We start from the raw sequence: 13368 nt of genomic DNA on the forward strand, positions 1-13368 counted from the left end.
AATGTCAGAAAATGGAGAATAGTGATGATCAGTGTTTCTCAAAGCCCAAGATGACGTCCTCAAATGTCTTTTTGTCAACAACCCAAATGTATTCAGTTCACTAGAGAGGAGGAAAGACACTGGAAAATTTTCACAAGGTAGAATCTGAGAATTTGGATTTTTTTTTTCCTCAGAAAAAAATTAAATTATTTTAGCAATCATCAAACTAGTTGCTGGAAGTGTTGGGAAGATCTGTCTGGTGTCCTGGTCGACCCACAGTAAATATAGGCGAAACAAATCGCTAACATCTGTGTTGTCATTCTGAAGTGCTTATTGTTCTGCATCTCTCTCCTTGGCAGGGCTTCCTGAAGAGCGAGCGCGTGTCCCGGATGGTTCAGAGCGGCGGCTGCTCGGCCAACGACTTCCGCGAAGTCTTCAAGAAGAACATCGAGCGACGCGTCCGCAGCCTCCCGGAGATCGACGGCCTGAGCAAAGAGACGGTGCTGAGCTCCTGGATCGCCAAGTACGATGCCATCTACAGGGGGGACGAGGACATGCGTCGTCAGCCACAGCGGGCGCACCTCAGCGCCGTGTCAGAGCTCATCCTCAGCAAAGAGCAGCTGTACGAGATGTTCCAGCAGATCCTCGGCATCCGCAAGTTCGAGCACCAGCTGCTGTACAACGCCTGCCAGGTGAGCCACCAGAGGGAAACATTTACACACTGAATACTCGCGTGTAGAGCGACTAACTCAGGCTTAATGATGAAGAATGCTGCTGTCGTTCCTCAAATGTCCACTAGATGCCGCTGAAGGGAAACTCTGACTGTCTTAAAACATATGAAGAAAAAAACTTCTCTCAACAAATATAAAATCAGTATGTTTATTTTTTCTCCTTTTCTTTTGCACCTCGTTGACCTTCAGACCCTCTGCCTCCTTATTAGACCTGACATTTCTTGTACTTTTACAACTCTGATTAAAAATGAATTTAACTCGGATCATGAGGTGAATTTTGACGGGCAAGCGGCCTCATTAGCAGCAGACTCTGCAGAACATCATGAAGGTCTCAGTGTCTCAGCACACTGCTGCTCAGTAATTAGATGGTCAGTGGATCTACACAGTGAGCACCATCCAGTGTTACTTTCACATGTACAGTAGGAGCGCTGACATGCACTTGGACTGAAGATGAAGATCGTAAAATGAGGAAGAAAGTGGCGTGTAGTGGCACTGACCTCACCCTGAACACGAGTTTTTAGGTTTACAGTGAGTCAGAAGAAGCTACACAGAAAGACAGGACAGTAAATGAAAAATGAGTTATAATCCTTCTTCTGCCTCTGAGGAAAAAATATGTGAGACACAAATTAGTATCACAAGATAAAATGTACCCAAAATGTCCCCAAGGGAAGACTCTGCTTGGGCAATAGAGCTACACACAACTGCAAGCAACTTACAACAATAAGTAGACAACAAGACTGAACAGTGGTACACCAAAGAATGATAGATTACAAACAACAAAATGAAAACAATTTTTTTATGTCTTACAACATGCTGGCTGGGATCTTTAGGCTTTTTAAACAACCATCACACCACACTAAGTTAATAATGACAACACCCATAGCAGCACGTAGGGCCGCCCCCTGATAGTCCACCAAACATTATTATTATCAGTCAGCAAGATTTCATTGGTCGCTTCGTAGCAGAAAAAAAGAAACAATAAACAAACTTAAAACTCTATCAGGAGCTGCACCTTGTCACAGTGAATCCAAACCTGTATGACTGGAGCATGTGTGACTTTACTTTGAAAGGACAGACACAGGAAGTGTCCACGCTCAGCAGTCAGACAGGAGTCAGGTTAATCTCCAGGGCTGGTACCTGCGGTTATTCCACAGGCTAGTTAATAACATGTCGGGCAGGAAATCCAAAGTGTGGGATCATTTTGAGAAGGTGAAGGACGAACCCAAGGTGATATGTAAACTCATCTTCATTGGTCGACTACAAACATGACATATCATCTGAAACATGGAAGTAGCTACATGCCCATTAGCCCACAGCGTCATTAACAGGCGGCTCGCTCAGTGTGTGACGTGCACTTGGAGATAAAATACAGGCCTATATTAAAGGGAAATTTCGGTTTATTTCAACCTGTCTCCTATCGTCCTAAATTTGTTTAAAGTGACTAGTGACATAGAAATAATAGTTAGCATGTTAGCTGTTAGCCTAGATACAGCCGGGGCGCATAGTAGCGTCAGACCTGTTAAAACGTAAGTGAACGGGCAACCTTCAAGTGCAAAGTTAGTCCACTAAACAAGCTTTTTTTCCACAAAGACCGCCTCATATTGTTAGGATAAATGTCAGAGAACATATAGAAAACAACATGTAAACATGTTGTCTTACCTTACCGGTGTGCTGCCATGTTTGTTTACCATCTAGCTCTGCTTTCCAAAGCGTGGCCGAAATCTCGCGAGAACAAGCAGCAACAGCTGGAAGGCAGAACCGGACAGTAGCCTGAAAAGTTGATTCATTTATTTTATGAAAGATTTATAGAATAATGGCTGACTTTTTGCCAGACTTTGACTTTGTGGAGGAGGAATTTGATTTTGCAGAGTTTGATGGCCGCCCTTATTTATTTGAGCCAGAATGCACTGACGAAGAGCTTTGTGAAATTGAAGAACGGAGGAGGAGAGAGAGAGGTGCAACAGGTAGAGGACGAGAGAGGAGGAATGGCTGCTGCAAGGCTGCGTAGCTCTGGAGATTGGTGGTGTACCTGTGAATGCTGTGCCCCAGTGCCCACAGAAGAGGAATGCCTCTGGTGCAAGGAATGGGACTGGTTGCAGCCTTATTTTCAAGGTCTGGATGTGACCGAGGACGAGACACCTCCACCTGGAGTAGTATCCAGCTGGGCTTCATCTAGAGCTCGCCAGATATATTTCAGCCGCGCTTTGGAAAGCAGAGCTAAATGGTAAACAAACATGGCAGCACACCAGTAAGGTACGACAACACGTTTACATGTCGTTTTCTATATGTTCTCTGACATTTATCCTAACGATATGAGGCGGTCTTTGTGGAAAAAAAGCTTGTTTAGTGGACTAACTTTGCACTTGAAGGTTGCCCGTTCACTTACGTTTTAACAGGTCTGACGCTACTATGCGCCCCGGCTGTATCTAGGCTAACGGCTAACATGCTAACTATTATTTTTATGTCACTAGTCACTTGAAACAAATTTAGGACGATATGAGACAGGTTGAAATAAACCGAAATTTCCCTTTAATGAAGGTTCATTAGTACGGTTTGTATTTCTCTGTAATGTAGCACAGTGTTAACAGTGTTACTGATACTATTCTTTCTCACACCTAAAACTGACAAGAGCGACAGGAATAAACAGAAGCAGGGTGTCCGTTTAAAGTTCAGCTATAAATGGCGCACTGCCCCACCTGCAGCATATTAGTGCAGTTTCAGTTACTTTCAGAGGCCAACTGTCATGTCTCCTCTCATCATCTCAAAAACACATAAAGTGTCTATCAAACAAACAACATGCATCACTTGTCCTTCCTCCCACCTCTACTGAAATTTGACCTTCCTCATGTTGCTGGCCTGGGCTCAGCTCGGCAGTAACGTTCTGTCATAACTGAATGTGAGCGTCACAGTGTCAAGTCACATCACGCTACATCAGATGCCCTCTTTCCACACTGAATCCTTTAAATATGGAACTCTGTCATGTCATGTAAACAAACCACTTCACCCAGCAGCCGTGGTCTCAGAGTAACCACTGAAAAGATGGATGAGTTTTTTTTAGTAACTTAGAGATATCTCCACTTTGTAAAACAAACTAGCATCCCAAACAGTTATTACAAGAAATGTTCATCGTCATGACGATCTCCCTCCAGCCAGCTGCCAACTTATTTAGCTTTTTGTGGTGCAATAAGAGGTTCCTGCAGATAATTCGTCATTTAAACTTCATGAATCAGCCGTTCCTCGTCCATTACTGCCTTACCAATGTAAGCAATAGAATAAAAATACAACGAGTGTCCAACAAAGGTTCAGCCCAAAACAGCGCGCCGCGTCGCTCGCATCACATCCGGTTAGGACACAGTGTAAACTGCACATGGCCTGTCGGACTCTGGTGGCTCCGTAAGTCTGTTTCTAAACGTAATATATATTAATCACATTGTCATATTGCTTATCACAAATGCTTTAACGCCTTCAGCACAGGTCGACAATGTAGGCTACTTTTAAGTTGCCAGAAAGTATCATAATGACAAACGGGATTCAGCCAGTTTGCATCAAATCAAACCAGTTTCAATTCAAACACTAGACTGGACTGACAAAACCAGAAATCGACCCAGCTCTGTTGTGTACTGTACTTTATCCTTTTGAGTAAAATCAATTGATCAGTCTACAAGACGGACAGATTCTAACTGGAATGTTAAAATTACAGAAAACCTGTGAGTTTAATAACCCTATCAGTAATATGATAATGCTGATAATGAAATCATAATGAGAAATGTGGCAGCTGTTTGCAGGTTAGACTCGTTTGCATGATTCCAGTTCCTTCATGTTGTCTCAGTGGGAATCTGATGTCTGGGTCTTGTCTGCGTCTTGTTGCTAGGTAACCAGCTGCAGGTTCAAGTCTCTGTGGGAACACATGACTGAAGCAAATGTTTTAAATGAACCATTTTAGGCAAACACTTTGTGTGTAGCAGGATGTGACTGGGGGAGGTTTGGGCTTTGAAACTGTGCACATTAAATATCTGTCTTGATCAGACTGCAAACTACAGATTTAAACCTAAATTTAGTCACTTTGAAAGGTGGATTAGTTAAGGAGAGAACAATAAAATTACAGCAGATTCGTGCAGCTGTGAGAGAACAGACATGAATATACGGACAGTGTTTGGAAAGTATTTGTTGATCAGTAGAGTCAGTATTAATGTTACTGTAGAATGGGTCTTGATACAAACACAGAGTCTCTCAGACCAGCTGCAGGAGAGCTGCTGACCTCTGACCTCTGATAATTATTCCCACCATTCAGCCCGTGTGTTCAGTCTTCAGGCCTGATTGGTGCAGGACTTGTTGAGTCCCTCACAGTCTGTCTCCTGACCTGCAGGACCTCAGTCATCTTCCATCTGCTGAAACTTAAAGGTCAAATTAAAGTTCACAGGCTGCCGCGAAAATGAATTCACAACATTTTTCAGTCGGCAGTTTGACAGGAGAATAAAAAAAACAAAACAGATTCTTCAGCTGGATGTTTGTTCAGTTCATTCACGTGTCATCTTACAGGTGTTTGTGTCAGTAGTGTTTTATAGCCTGGCTTTTAATATTTTTTCTTCCTCTGCGCGTGTGTGTGTGTGTGTGTGTGTGTGTGTGTGTGTGTGTGTGTGAGAGGGAAAAGTTCAACTTCATTAATATCTAGAAGGAAATTTGGTTAGCCGGCAGGCGTTGGACACACAGGACATAGACATACATCGATGGCAATAAGCAGCAGTCTACAGTTTAGGGCTTAAAAACAGTTCATAATATATTTGTAAAAAGCAAATAAAGACATGAAAGTATTAAAAATTAAATATACCTACTAGAAATAAAGACCGGCCAATCAAGTCAAAGACAGAGATGTTATGATAAAGATAAAGAATAAGTGCATATATAGAGGGAAATAAAGTGCAGCTCCTGGTAAGATAAAGAACAAGTGTATATGTCTCATTATAATATTAAGAGCCCTTTAATGGCTGAAAGAATCTGAAGCACCGTGTCTGCGTTTTGATCATCCTATAGTGGCCGTCTAAAAGAAGGTCAGGAGTGTGAAGAAAAGATTCAATAAAATAAAATCATAACAGCAATTAAAACCTCACATGAATTCATCTGTGTCTGCTGCAGAACCTTAAAACAGACTCAAAACACAGCTAGTTTGTCCTCAGAAACAGGATCAGTGACCTCAGTCTGGATCGTCCTGTAAGTGATACTGGCTAATACTAGATGTTCCACTTTCTTTACTGTTGGCCTGATATATTGTCTTCCACCGCGATTGGCTGAAAGCGAACACACCTGATTAACTGATGAATCTGTCAATCAAAATCATAAATTTGATTGACAGATTTATCAGCTAATGGTGACGTTTGTTGACCTGCGACGTCAGGGGAGTCTCAAAATTCACCACACAGGTTTCTCTCACAAATACAGAGAGGTTCACAAATGAGAAGCAGTTTGTAAATGCACATTGAGCGATTTGCATGATCTGTGAATTTATATTACAAGTGTGCCTCAAAATAATATTTGTGAAGCAGAGCGTGTGCATTAGTGAGTCCGAAATACAACTGCGAACCAGAGCATGTGCAGTTGTGAAAAACCCTGCGTGAGTTCATTCATTACTGACTGAACTTATTGGCCTGGGGGAATTCAGATCAGTTTTGAAGGATCAAGAAAAGAGATCTTTCAGCTCTTGTGTTTGCCTTATGTAATCTGTAATTTGTACATTTTCATGCTGTTTGTATAATTCTATGTGGTGTTGTTTGTGCACTGCTTTCTTAGCCAGGTCGCTTTTGTAAAAGAGGTTTTTAAATCTCAGTGAGTTTTACCTGGTTAAATAAAGGATAAATAAAAATAAAAATAAAATTATAGCTGCTGCGCAGCGATGGGTCGGGTCCGGACATTTTTAGGCAATTCTGAGCAACAAGCAGAAGAATTGGAAGACATTTAGGAATTTATTTTGGCAACAATTAAATCGTAGGCAACTGGACTTTGATTTTGTCTAGAAGACGTTTCGCCTCTTATCCAAGCGGCTTCATCAAATGAGAATATCCACAGATTTAGGAATTTAGCAACACAGTCTGCGTTTTGCATCAGCTGAGGCTTGAACTCACAACTTCTGAGACGAAGAATCAGTTTCTGTCTCACTGAGCTAATTAGTCAGTGACAATTCATGTGTAGCTTCACTAATTGACTAAGCCAGATGTGCAGGTTTAGCAGCCATGCATGGAATTTATTTTAACAATGATTGATTAGCTCCGTAAGTGAAAAACTGATGTTTAACTAGTTGAGCTATGTGCAAAGTGAGAAGCCTCAGATGGTTTCACACTGAAGTATTGACACTGGATCTTTGTGCAAAGTTTGGTTTATTTTCAAGCATGAGAAGGCAGATTTTCTAACAGAAGAAAGACTTGAAGATGCTGCACAGTGATCAGTCACGCTCAGGCAATTTTAAGCAATAAGCTGGAGCACAAGAAGATGTTTACATTACAATGTGGATTCTGCACCAGTTGAGGCTCGAATCCGCAACCTCTGGAACCTAAGACGGTCATCTACCGCTCTGAGCTAATTGGCAAGTAGCAACTCAACAGTGGCTTCACAAACTGAGTAAGCCATTCACTGTTGTGTAGGAAAGCAGCCATCCGTGCATGGAAAGGCAGATTTGAAACCACTGTAAAAAAATTCAGTTATTAAGACAAAAACCTGAAAATACACATATTGCATCTAGACAGCATGGAGATGTTGGTAATTTGTTTGTAACAATGATTGATTTGCTCCATAAGTGAAAAACTGATGTTTAAAATTGCCATTTTTACATTGACTCCAATTGTTCACATTAAAGCAAAATTCAAAATGCTGTCAAAAAATCAGTTTTTGAGATAAAACTCTGAAATTTGCCACACATCATCTACCATGACTCTAGAATTTTGTCTTTTTTTATCATGAACATTGAAGATTTATTTAGCAAGAATTTGCATGTATATGTTTACAGTACCGTTTACAGTCAAACATTTTGATGCACTGTAGGCTCAATTTTTGATAAATCAAAAATCTGAGAAACAGTTTGTGTAGGACAGTCTGAAGATGCTCTGTAGCAAGTTTGGTGTCAACTGAGCAAAAATTGTGGGAGGAGATAGGTTTAAGAAGTTTTACAGTTTTTGAAAAAAACAGAGTGATGAACTTCATAATTTTTAATAGGTTTAAATGTACAAAAGTTTCTTCAGTATTGGGGCTACAGTTTGATGAAAGTTGTGAAGTTGTAGCACGTATGGTTGATTTGTTATGAATTTTCAAAGTTTTGAACTTTAGACGCTTGCTGTAGCGCCACCATCAGGACTATTGGCTTGAGTTTACAGCTGAGGATATCTGGCATGAGACTGGACCTTTGTGCAAAGTTTGGTGAGTTTTCACCCATGGGAAGTATGATTTCCTCGGAAGAAGAAAGAAGATGAATACCTAGGATTACAATAGTGTCCTGGCAGCTTAGCTGCCCGGACCCTAATGAGACTGATCTGACCCCATACACTTAACAGCCATAGAGTAGGGTGGAGACGCAGATAGCTTGGTAGACTGCAACCTTGGTCTGTATGCTGAGGTCCTTATTCAGGAAAACCCTCTCGTGCAGCCTACCAAGGGTAAGGTACAGTTGGCATTCACTCGGGTCAACAACCTCTGCAGTCGTCATGTGTATTTATCGGCTCCAGCTCCAATCAGCTCTCATAGACAGCGATGGAAATACCATACCCGGGTACTAATTATAGCCCCTTTGCTGCAGTAATGTAAACCATCTGTCTTCCTATGAATTGAATGTGGATCCAAACTGTGGGTCCATGCTGCTTTCTAATGTTTATTAACCTGTTTTCAACAAACACAAGAAAACAGAAAGGCCTACTTGTCTGCGGTCCACTGGCAAAGGGAAAGCACTCTGTGGCCTATTTTTAACAGGTTTTCCTGCATTTAGAAAAGCTGAATACACAAGGATATTGGTCCAGTGCTGCCGTAAAGCTCTGTATGATTGAAGGATGAAAGTGTGACAAGAGGAGTGCAGATGAAAGTGCAAATGCCAAAGAGGAATCGGTGCCTCAAAAACCGAGCACGTCAGCCATCTGGTAATACTTAGAAAACAGGAGAGATGATGTGGTATAAGCACAGGTGCTCTGCAGGTCGAATCAAGAGCTGAGTACACTTGAATATCTGTTTATTTATGACAAGTTATAGCGTTAGTGCAGTATTCAACATCATCGTTGCTTATTGCATTTGCAGCCCTAATGTCATTTGATACGTTTGATCAAACCTTCGGTGTCCAGCTGTTTTGGAAAATACAAAGCATTTGTTTGAATAGTAAAACTTTGTGAGGTGTTTTAAACATGAACATCTTCAGTAGCAGCAGCAGAGTTGAGGCTGAGTGCCACAAACTGCGTCAGGAAGTAAAAAAGTCCAAATAAACTTACAGTATATGCATCCAAACTTCATATGTAAGAGCTAGAAGTTATAAATATTTGGAAGTGCATTCCTCAAAATCAACTAAAAGCATACTTAGTGCTACAGTAAAAGTCTTTTGTACTGTTTTATTACTCTTTGAAGCTGATAAGTGGCAGCGTGGCATGTGGTTGTTTGGAAAAAGGTGGGTGTCAGCCTGTGGTGTAAGCTGGGCAGAGACTCTGCTGTGCTGACTTCAGTTTGGGGTTCATTCCTCCGCTGTTGTGCCGAGGCAGTGGAGACGTTATGGTGCAGCCAGTCATCCAGAGGCAGAGGAGAGATATGGGCTTTGACTTTCGTTGGAGGTGGGAAGGCGCAGCTGAACGCCAAACGGGCAGGCTTGTTCCTTATCGAGACAGATGCCTCAAGACATGGACAAAGCAAACCAAAGCTGTCCTTTCAGTGACATACCACTGGAGGGAAGAGAGAAAATCTGTTCTTTTCTTTGTTCATTTGGGTGAACAGACTTTAAATACGTGTTCAGGAGTGTTCGCAGTGTCTGAATCCCACCCTATAGAGGAAACGGTGCGTCAGTAATCCTCAGAGATTCTCCTCCTCTGATTGTTTCCTTTTGCTGTAACCGGCTGTGGACATAAATAGCTTCCATTTACAGATTGCTTTATGGCCCATTGAGACATCATCCTCGCCTGTAGAACAACGAGAAAGTGTCTGTTGCTAGGACAGATTCTATTATCGTCCTGCTTCATTAGAGGCCAGAACAGAAGAAGAAGAAGAAGAAGAAAGACCAAAGGGGGAGAAGAGAGGGGGGGACTCTAAAAGAAACAGGAGCTAATCACATGTTAAAGTTTCACTTGTGTTTCCAGGGTTTCATCATAATCACGCTGTGATGGGCTGCCTCCAAAAACTCTTCACCACATCCCGGACTTTCTAGTGTCCCGAAACCTGTAATCTTATTTGAATGACATTTACTGTTTGGTTCAGTGTTTCAAAGAGCAGCAGGCACCAAACAGCAGACAATTGCTGCTTTTCCGTTGCACGGCTCTACTCAACTTGACTCAGTCTTTTTTGGTTTTCCATCAGAAGTTGTGGATAGTATCTGGTACTTTTTTTGGCACCACCTTGGTCGAAGTTTCAAGCGAGCTACGCCTATAACTAGAAGGTGGAGTTAAAACACTGCAGAGCACTGATTGGTCAGAGAGACTCAACACTGCTGCACTGGGGCGGTTTGCAGCCAAATGTGAAGCGACTGGGATCAGTGTCAGCACCTCCAAGTCTGTGGCCATGGTTCTCTATCAGAAATCTGTGAATTGCCCCCTCTGGGTGGGGATAGAGATTCCACCCTGAGCGAAGGAGTTCAAGTATTTCAGGTCTTGGTCACATGTGAGGGTAAAACGGAGCAGGAGACGCACAGGCCATTTGGCGCAGTGTCAGCAGTGATGTGAGCTTTACGCTGGGCCATTGTAGTGAAGAGGGAGATGGGCCTGAAGACAAACCTCTCAATTTACTGGTCCACCGAAGTTCTGACCCACACCTACGGTAATGAGCTTTGGTTAGTGACCGATAGAATAAGATTGTGAATAAGATTTCACAGTGGAACTGCAGCTTTCAAGCCCGTCACATGATGCCATTGGGCCCCAAAATACTTTTTCCTATGGACATGCATTGGGAAAGAGAGGTAAAATAGTGGATACAATTTTTTGAGTATCACAACCCCTGCAAAATGACTCGTGTCTCTGTTGGGATTTGAGCCATTTGGTCCGATAACATTTGGAAAGTCTAGCAGAGCCGTGAGATTAAATCAATTTATCCCCATTCAAGTTTGCGGAGCACTAAAACTGAAGGGTTTTTTGGAAGTTTTTTTGTTTTTTAAATGAGCCTTTATTCAACCAGGAAGTCCTGTTTAGATCGAAAATCTCTTTGACAAGAGAGACCTGACTGAGGTAGCAGCCAATCAAAATAAATTTGAAAAGCAGCAAACATATAATATAAAAATCAGAGAAGGAAAATGCAGTTTTCCCTCAGATCTGTTAAAACCGGGGCTACAGCTGGCTCTAATTAGCCGGCTTGGGTGGTGGAAGTCTCTTGTGTGCCTGCTCTTTGGGTTCTGTTATTTGGAAGCAGCGCCAATCATCTGGGTAATTTTATAAGCAGCAGTTGTCTATTTTTGGCCTCATGCGCCAATGAGCAGCTTTCATAGGAGTCCTGTCTCCAACGCTGTATCCACTTCTCTTTATACAGCCATGGTGGATACAGTGGGCAGATTTAAGTTTCCAATGTAGGGTGGTTGGGTTTAGCCTCAGAGATAGGGTGAGGAGCTCACAGTAGAGCCGCTGCTCTTTTGTGTTGAAAGGGGCCAGTTGAGGTGGTTCTGACATCCGATCAGGATCCTCCTGGGAGCCTCTCGTCAAAGGTTTTCCGGGCACATCCAACTGGTAGGAGGCACTAGGGCAGACCCAGAACACACTGGAGGGATTACATATCTCATGTGGCCTGGGGACGCCTTCGGGTCACCCAGGAGGAGCTGGAAAGCGTCGCTGAGGAGAGGGACGCCTGGAGTTCCTTGCAAAGCCTGCTGCCTCTGCGACCCAGCCCCAGAAAAGGAGCTGAACATCCTTTGCAAACCTGCCATTTTTAAATAGCTGAGCTGCCGTCAATAGCAGCCTCTAATTTTTATATTATCATTATTGACTTGAGCCAGGGATGTTCAGCTGACAGTCCTGTATACACTGAGGGGGACTGTCTACAGTATGAAATGAAACAGAGAAAAGGACCTGGCACCGAAACTAAGTTAAGTCAAATCCCCCTGAACCAGTCGAGTGGAGAAGAGGCCATTTAGCCATTTATCTGTATTTTTGGCAGAATTACCATGGAGGGTAATCATGCCGGTGTGCTCCAGTGATTGCTTTCAGGCTGCATCAGAGCTGTGGTTTTATCACAGAATAGCAAAACTTCATTAGTGGTGCTGCTATTCAGTAAAAATTCACTGATACAATAAGATACAGACATATTGTGTATGAGTCAGTCTGGTCAGTGGAACAGTTTTAGGCTCTTATTGTGTTTTGTGAGAATCAGCACACCTGCAACACATTGTCAGCGAATGGAAAATTTGCACCTGACCATCACAGCCCTTATTTATTTTAGATGTAGAGATCAGCTCTGAAACTGTAAGGCAGGTTATTTCAGGCAGGATGATATCCACTGTCTGCAGCATTAGCACAGAGGGAATCCTTCAGTCTGTCACATTGAACCTTCTCTGACTGCTCACTGGGCAAATAGCACACTGAGACCGTCAGACTTTGACACGTACCACTTTCTACCAGCATAAAGTTACATTTCAACCACACTCTGCTCGGTCAAATATAACAGATATATTTTTAATCAATTGGCTGACAGTGTTGCTTGATGTGTTGAGACTTGTTTACTGATCTAATTAATGATTACAGCTCCAATAATGTGTGTCACGTCTGCAGTCTGACGGTCACACATTAATTGAGTATGAGCACTGAAAGTTTCTTCCTTTTGTTTTTATCCACTGCAGCTCAGCGTGGAAACAAGATCCAACAAACCCAAGTGATTTTGTCTAAGTCAGAATACTGAAAACTCAAGTCACCTTCAGATAAACTAAACATATCTCTGAGCAGAACGAAGACAGAAGCATGTTAGTAAAGGGATCTCTTGACGATGAGGAATGATTGCAATGACCAAAAACTTTTTCGTTGTCAATAAGGACATGTTGTTTTAAGATGGTTACCCTTCCCTGGGATTCTGCTAGATCCCCTCCTTTAAACAAATTTAAACAATGCAACAAAGGAGACAGAAAACACCGGACTGTAGGTTGCATGGTCTTGTGGCTATGTGGTGTGAAGGATCAGGGGACACGGAGGAGAAAGAACAACCACCGCTCAATGTAGCATGAACAGAGAGCAGAGCTGGTATTCATGATTAGAGATTACTTCAGTTATCCCTCTGGAAACCATAGACTGTATTATATAATGGATGTAGCCGCAGTGACATTACCCATGGGTTTGTGGACTCCTGCTTTGAAGCCTCAAGTTTGGCATTTTTGGCTGCTGCCATCTTGGATTTTCGGAGCCAGAAGTGACCATATTTGGATGAGAGGGTGGCAATACCCCTAACTCTAGTGGCTAGCTTGGTTAGTGGGGTGCATTTACAGCTAAGGTTAACTGCGAGAATGTTAATGCTATTTTTGCTTGCG

The 13368-nt window shown here is 42.5% G+C and overlaps 1 protein-coding gene across 4 annotated transcripts in view; it reads left to right on the plus strand.

Annotated features, from left to right (window-relative positions):
- Positions 1-13368, plus strand: part of cadps2 (Ca++-dependent secretion activator 2) — a 335426-nt gene that overhangs the window by 123015 nt on the left and 199043 nt on the right. For all 4 annotated transcript variants that reach the window (XM_049574196.1, XM_049574198.1, XM_049574197.1 and 1 more), the window contains exon 3: positions 339-671. In XM_049574196.1, the coding sequence (XP_049430153.1) occupies positions 339-671 (333 nt within the window). The remainder of the gene's footprint in view (positions 1-338; positions 672-13368) is intronic.

Source organism: Epinephelus fuscoguttatus, linkage group LG4 (genome assembly GCF_011397635.1).
Source record: "Epinephelus fuscoguttatus linkage group LG4, E.fuscoguttatus.final_Chr_v1".
NCBI lineage: Eukaryota > Metazoa > Chordata > Actinopteri > Perciformes > Serranidae > Epinephelus > Epinephelus fuscoguttatus.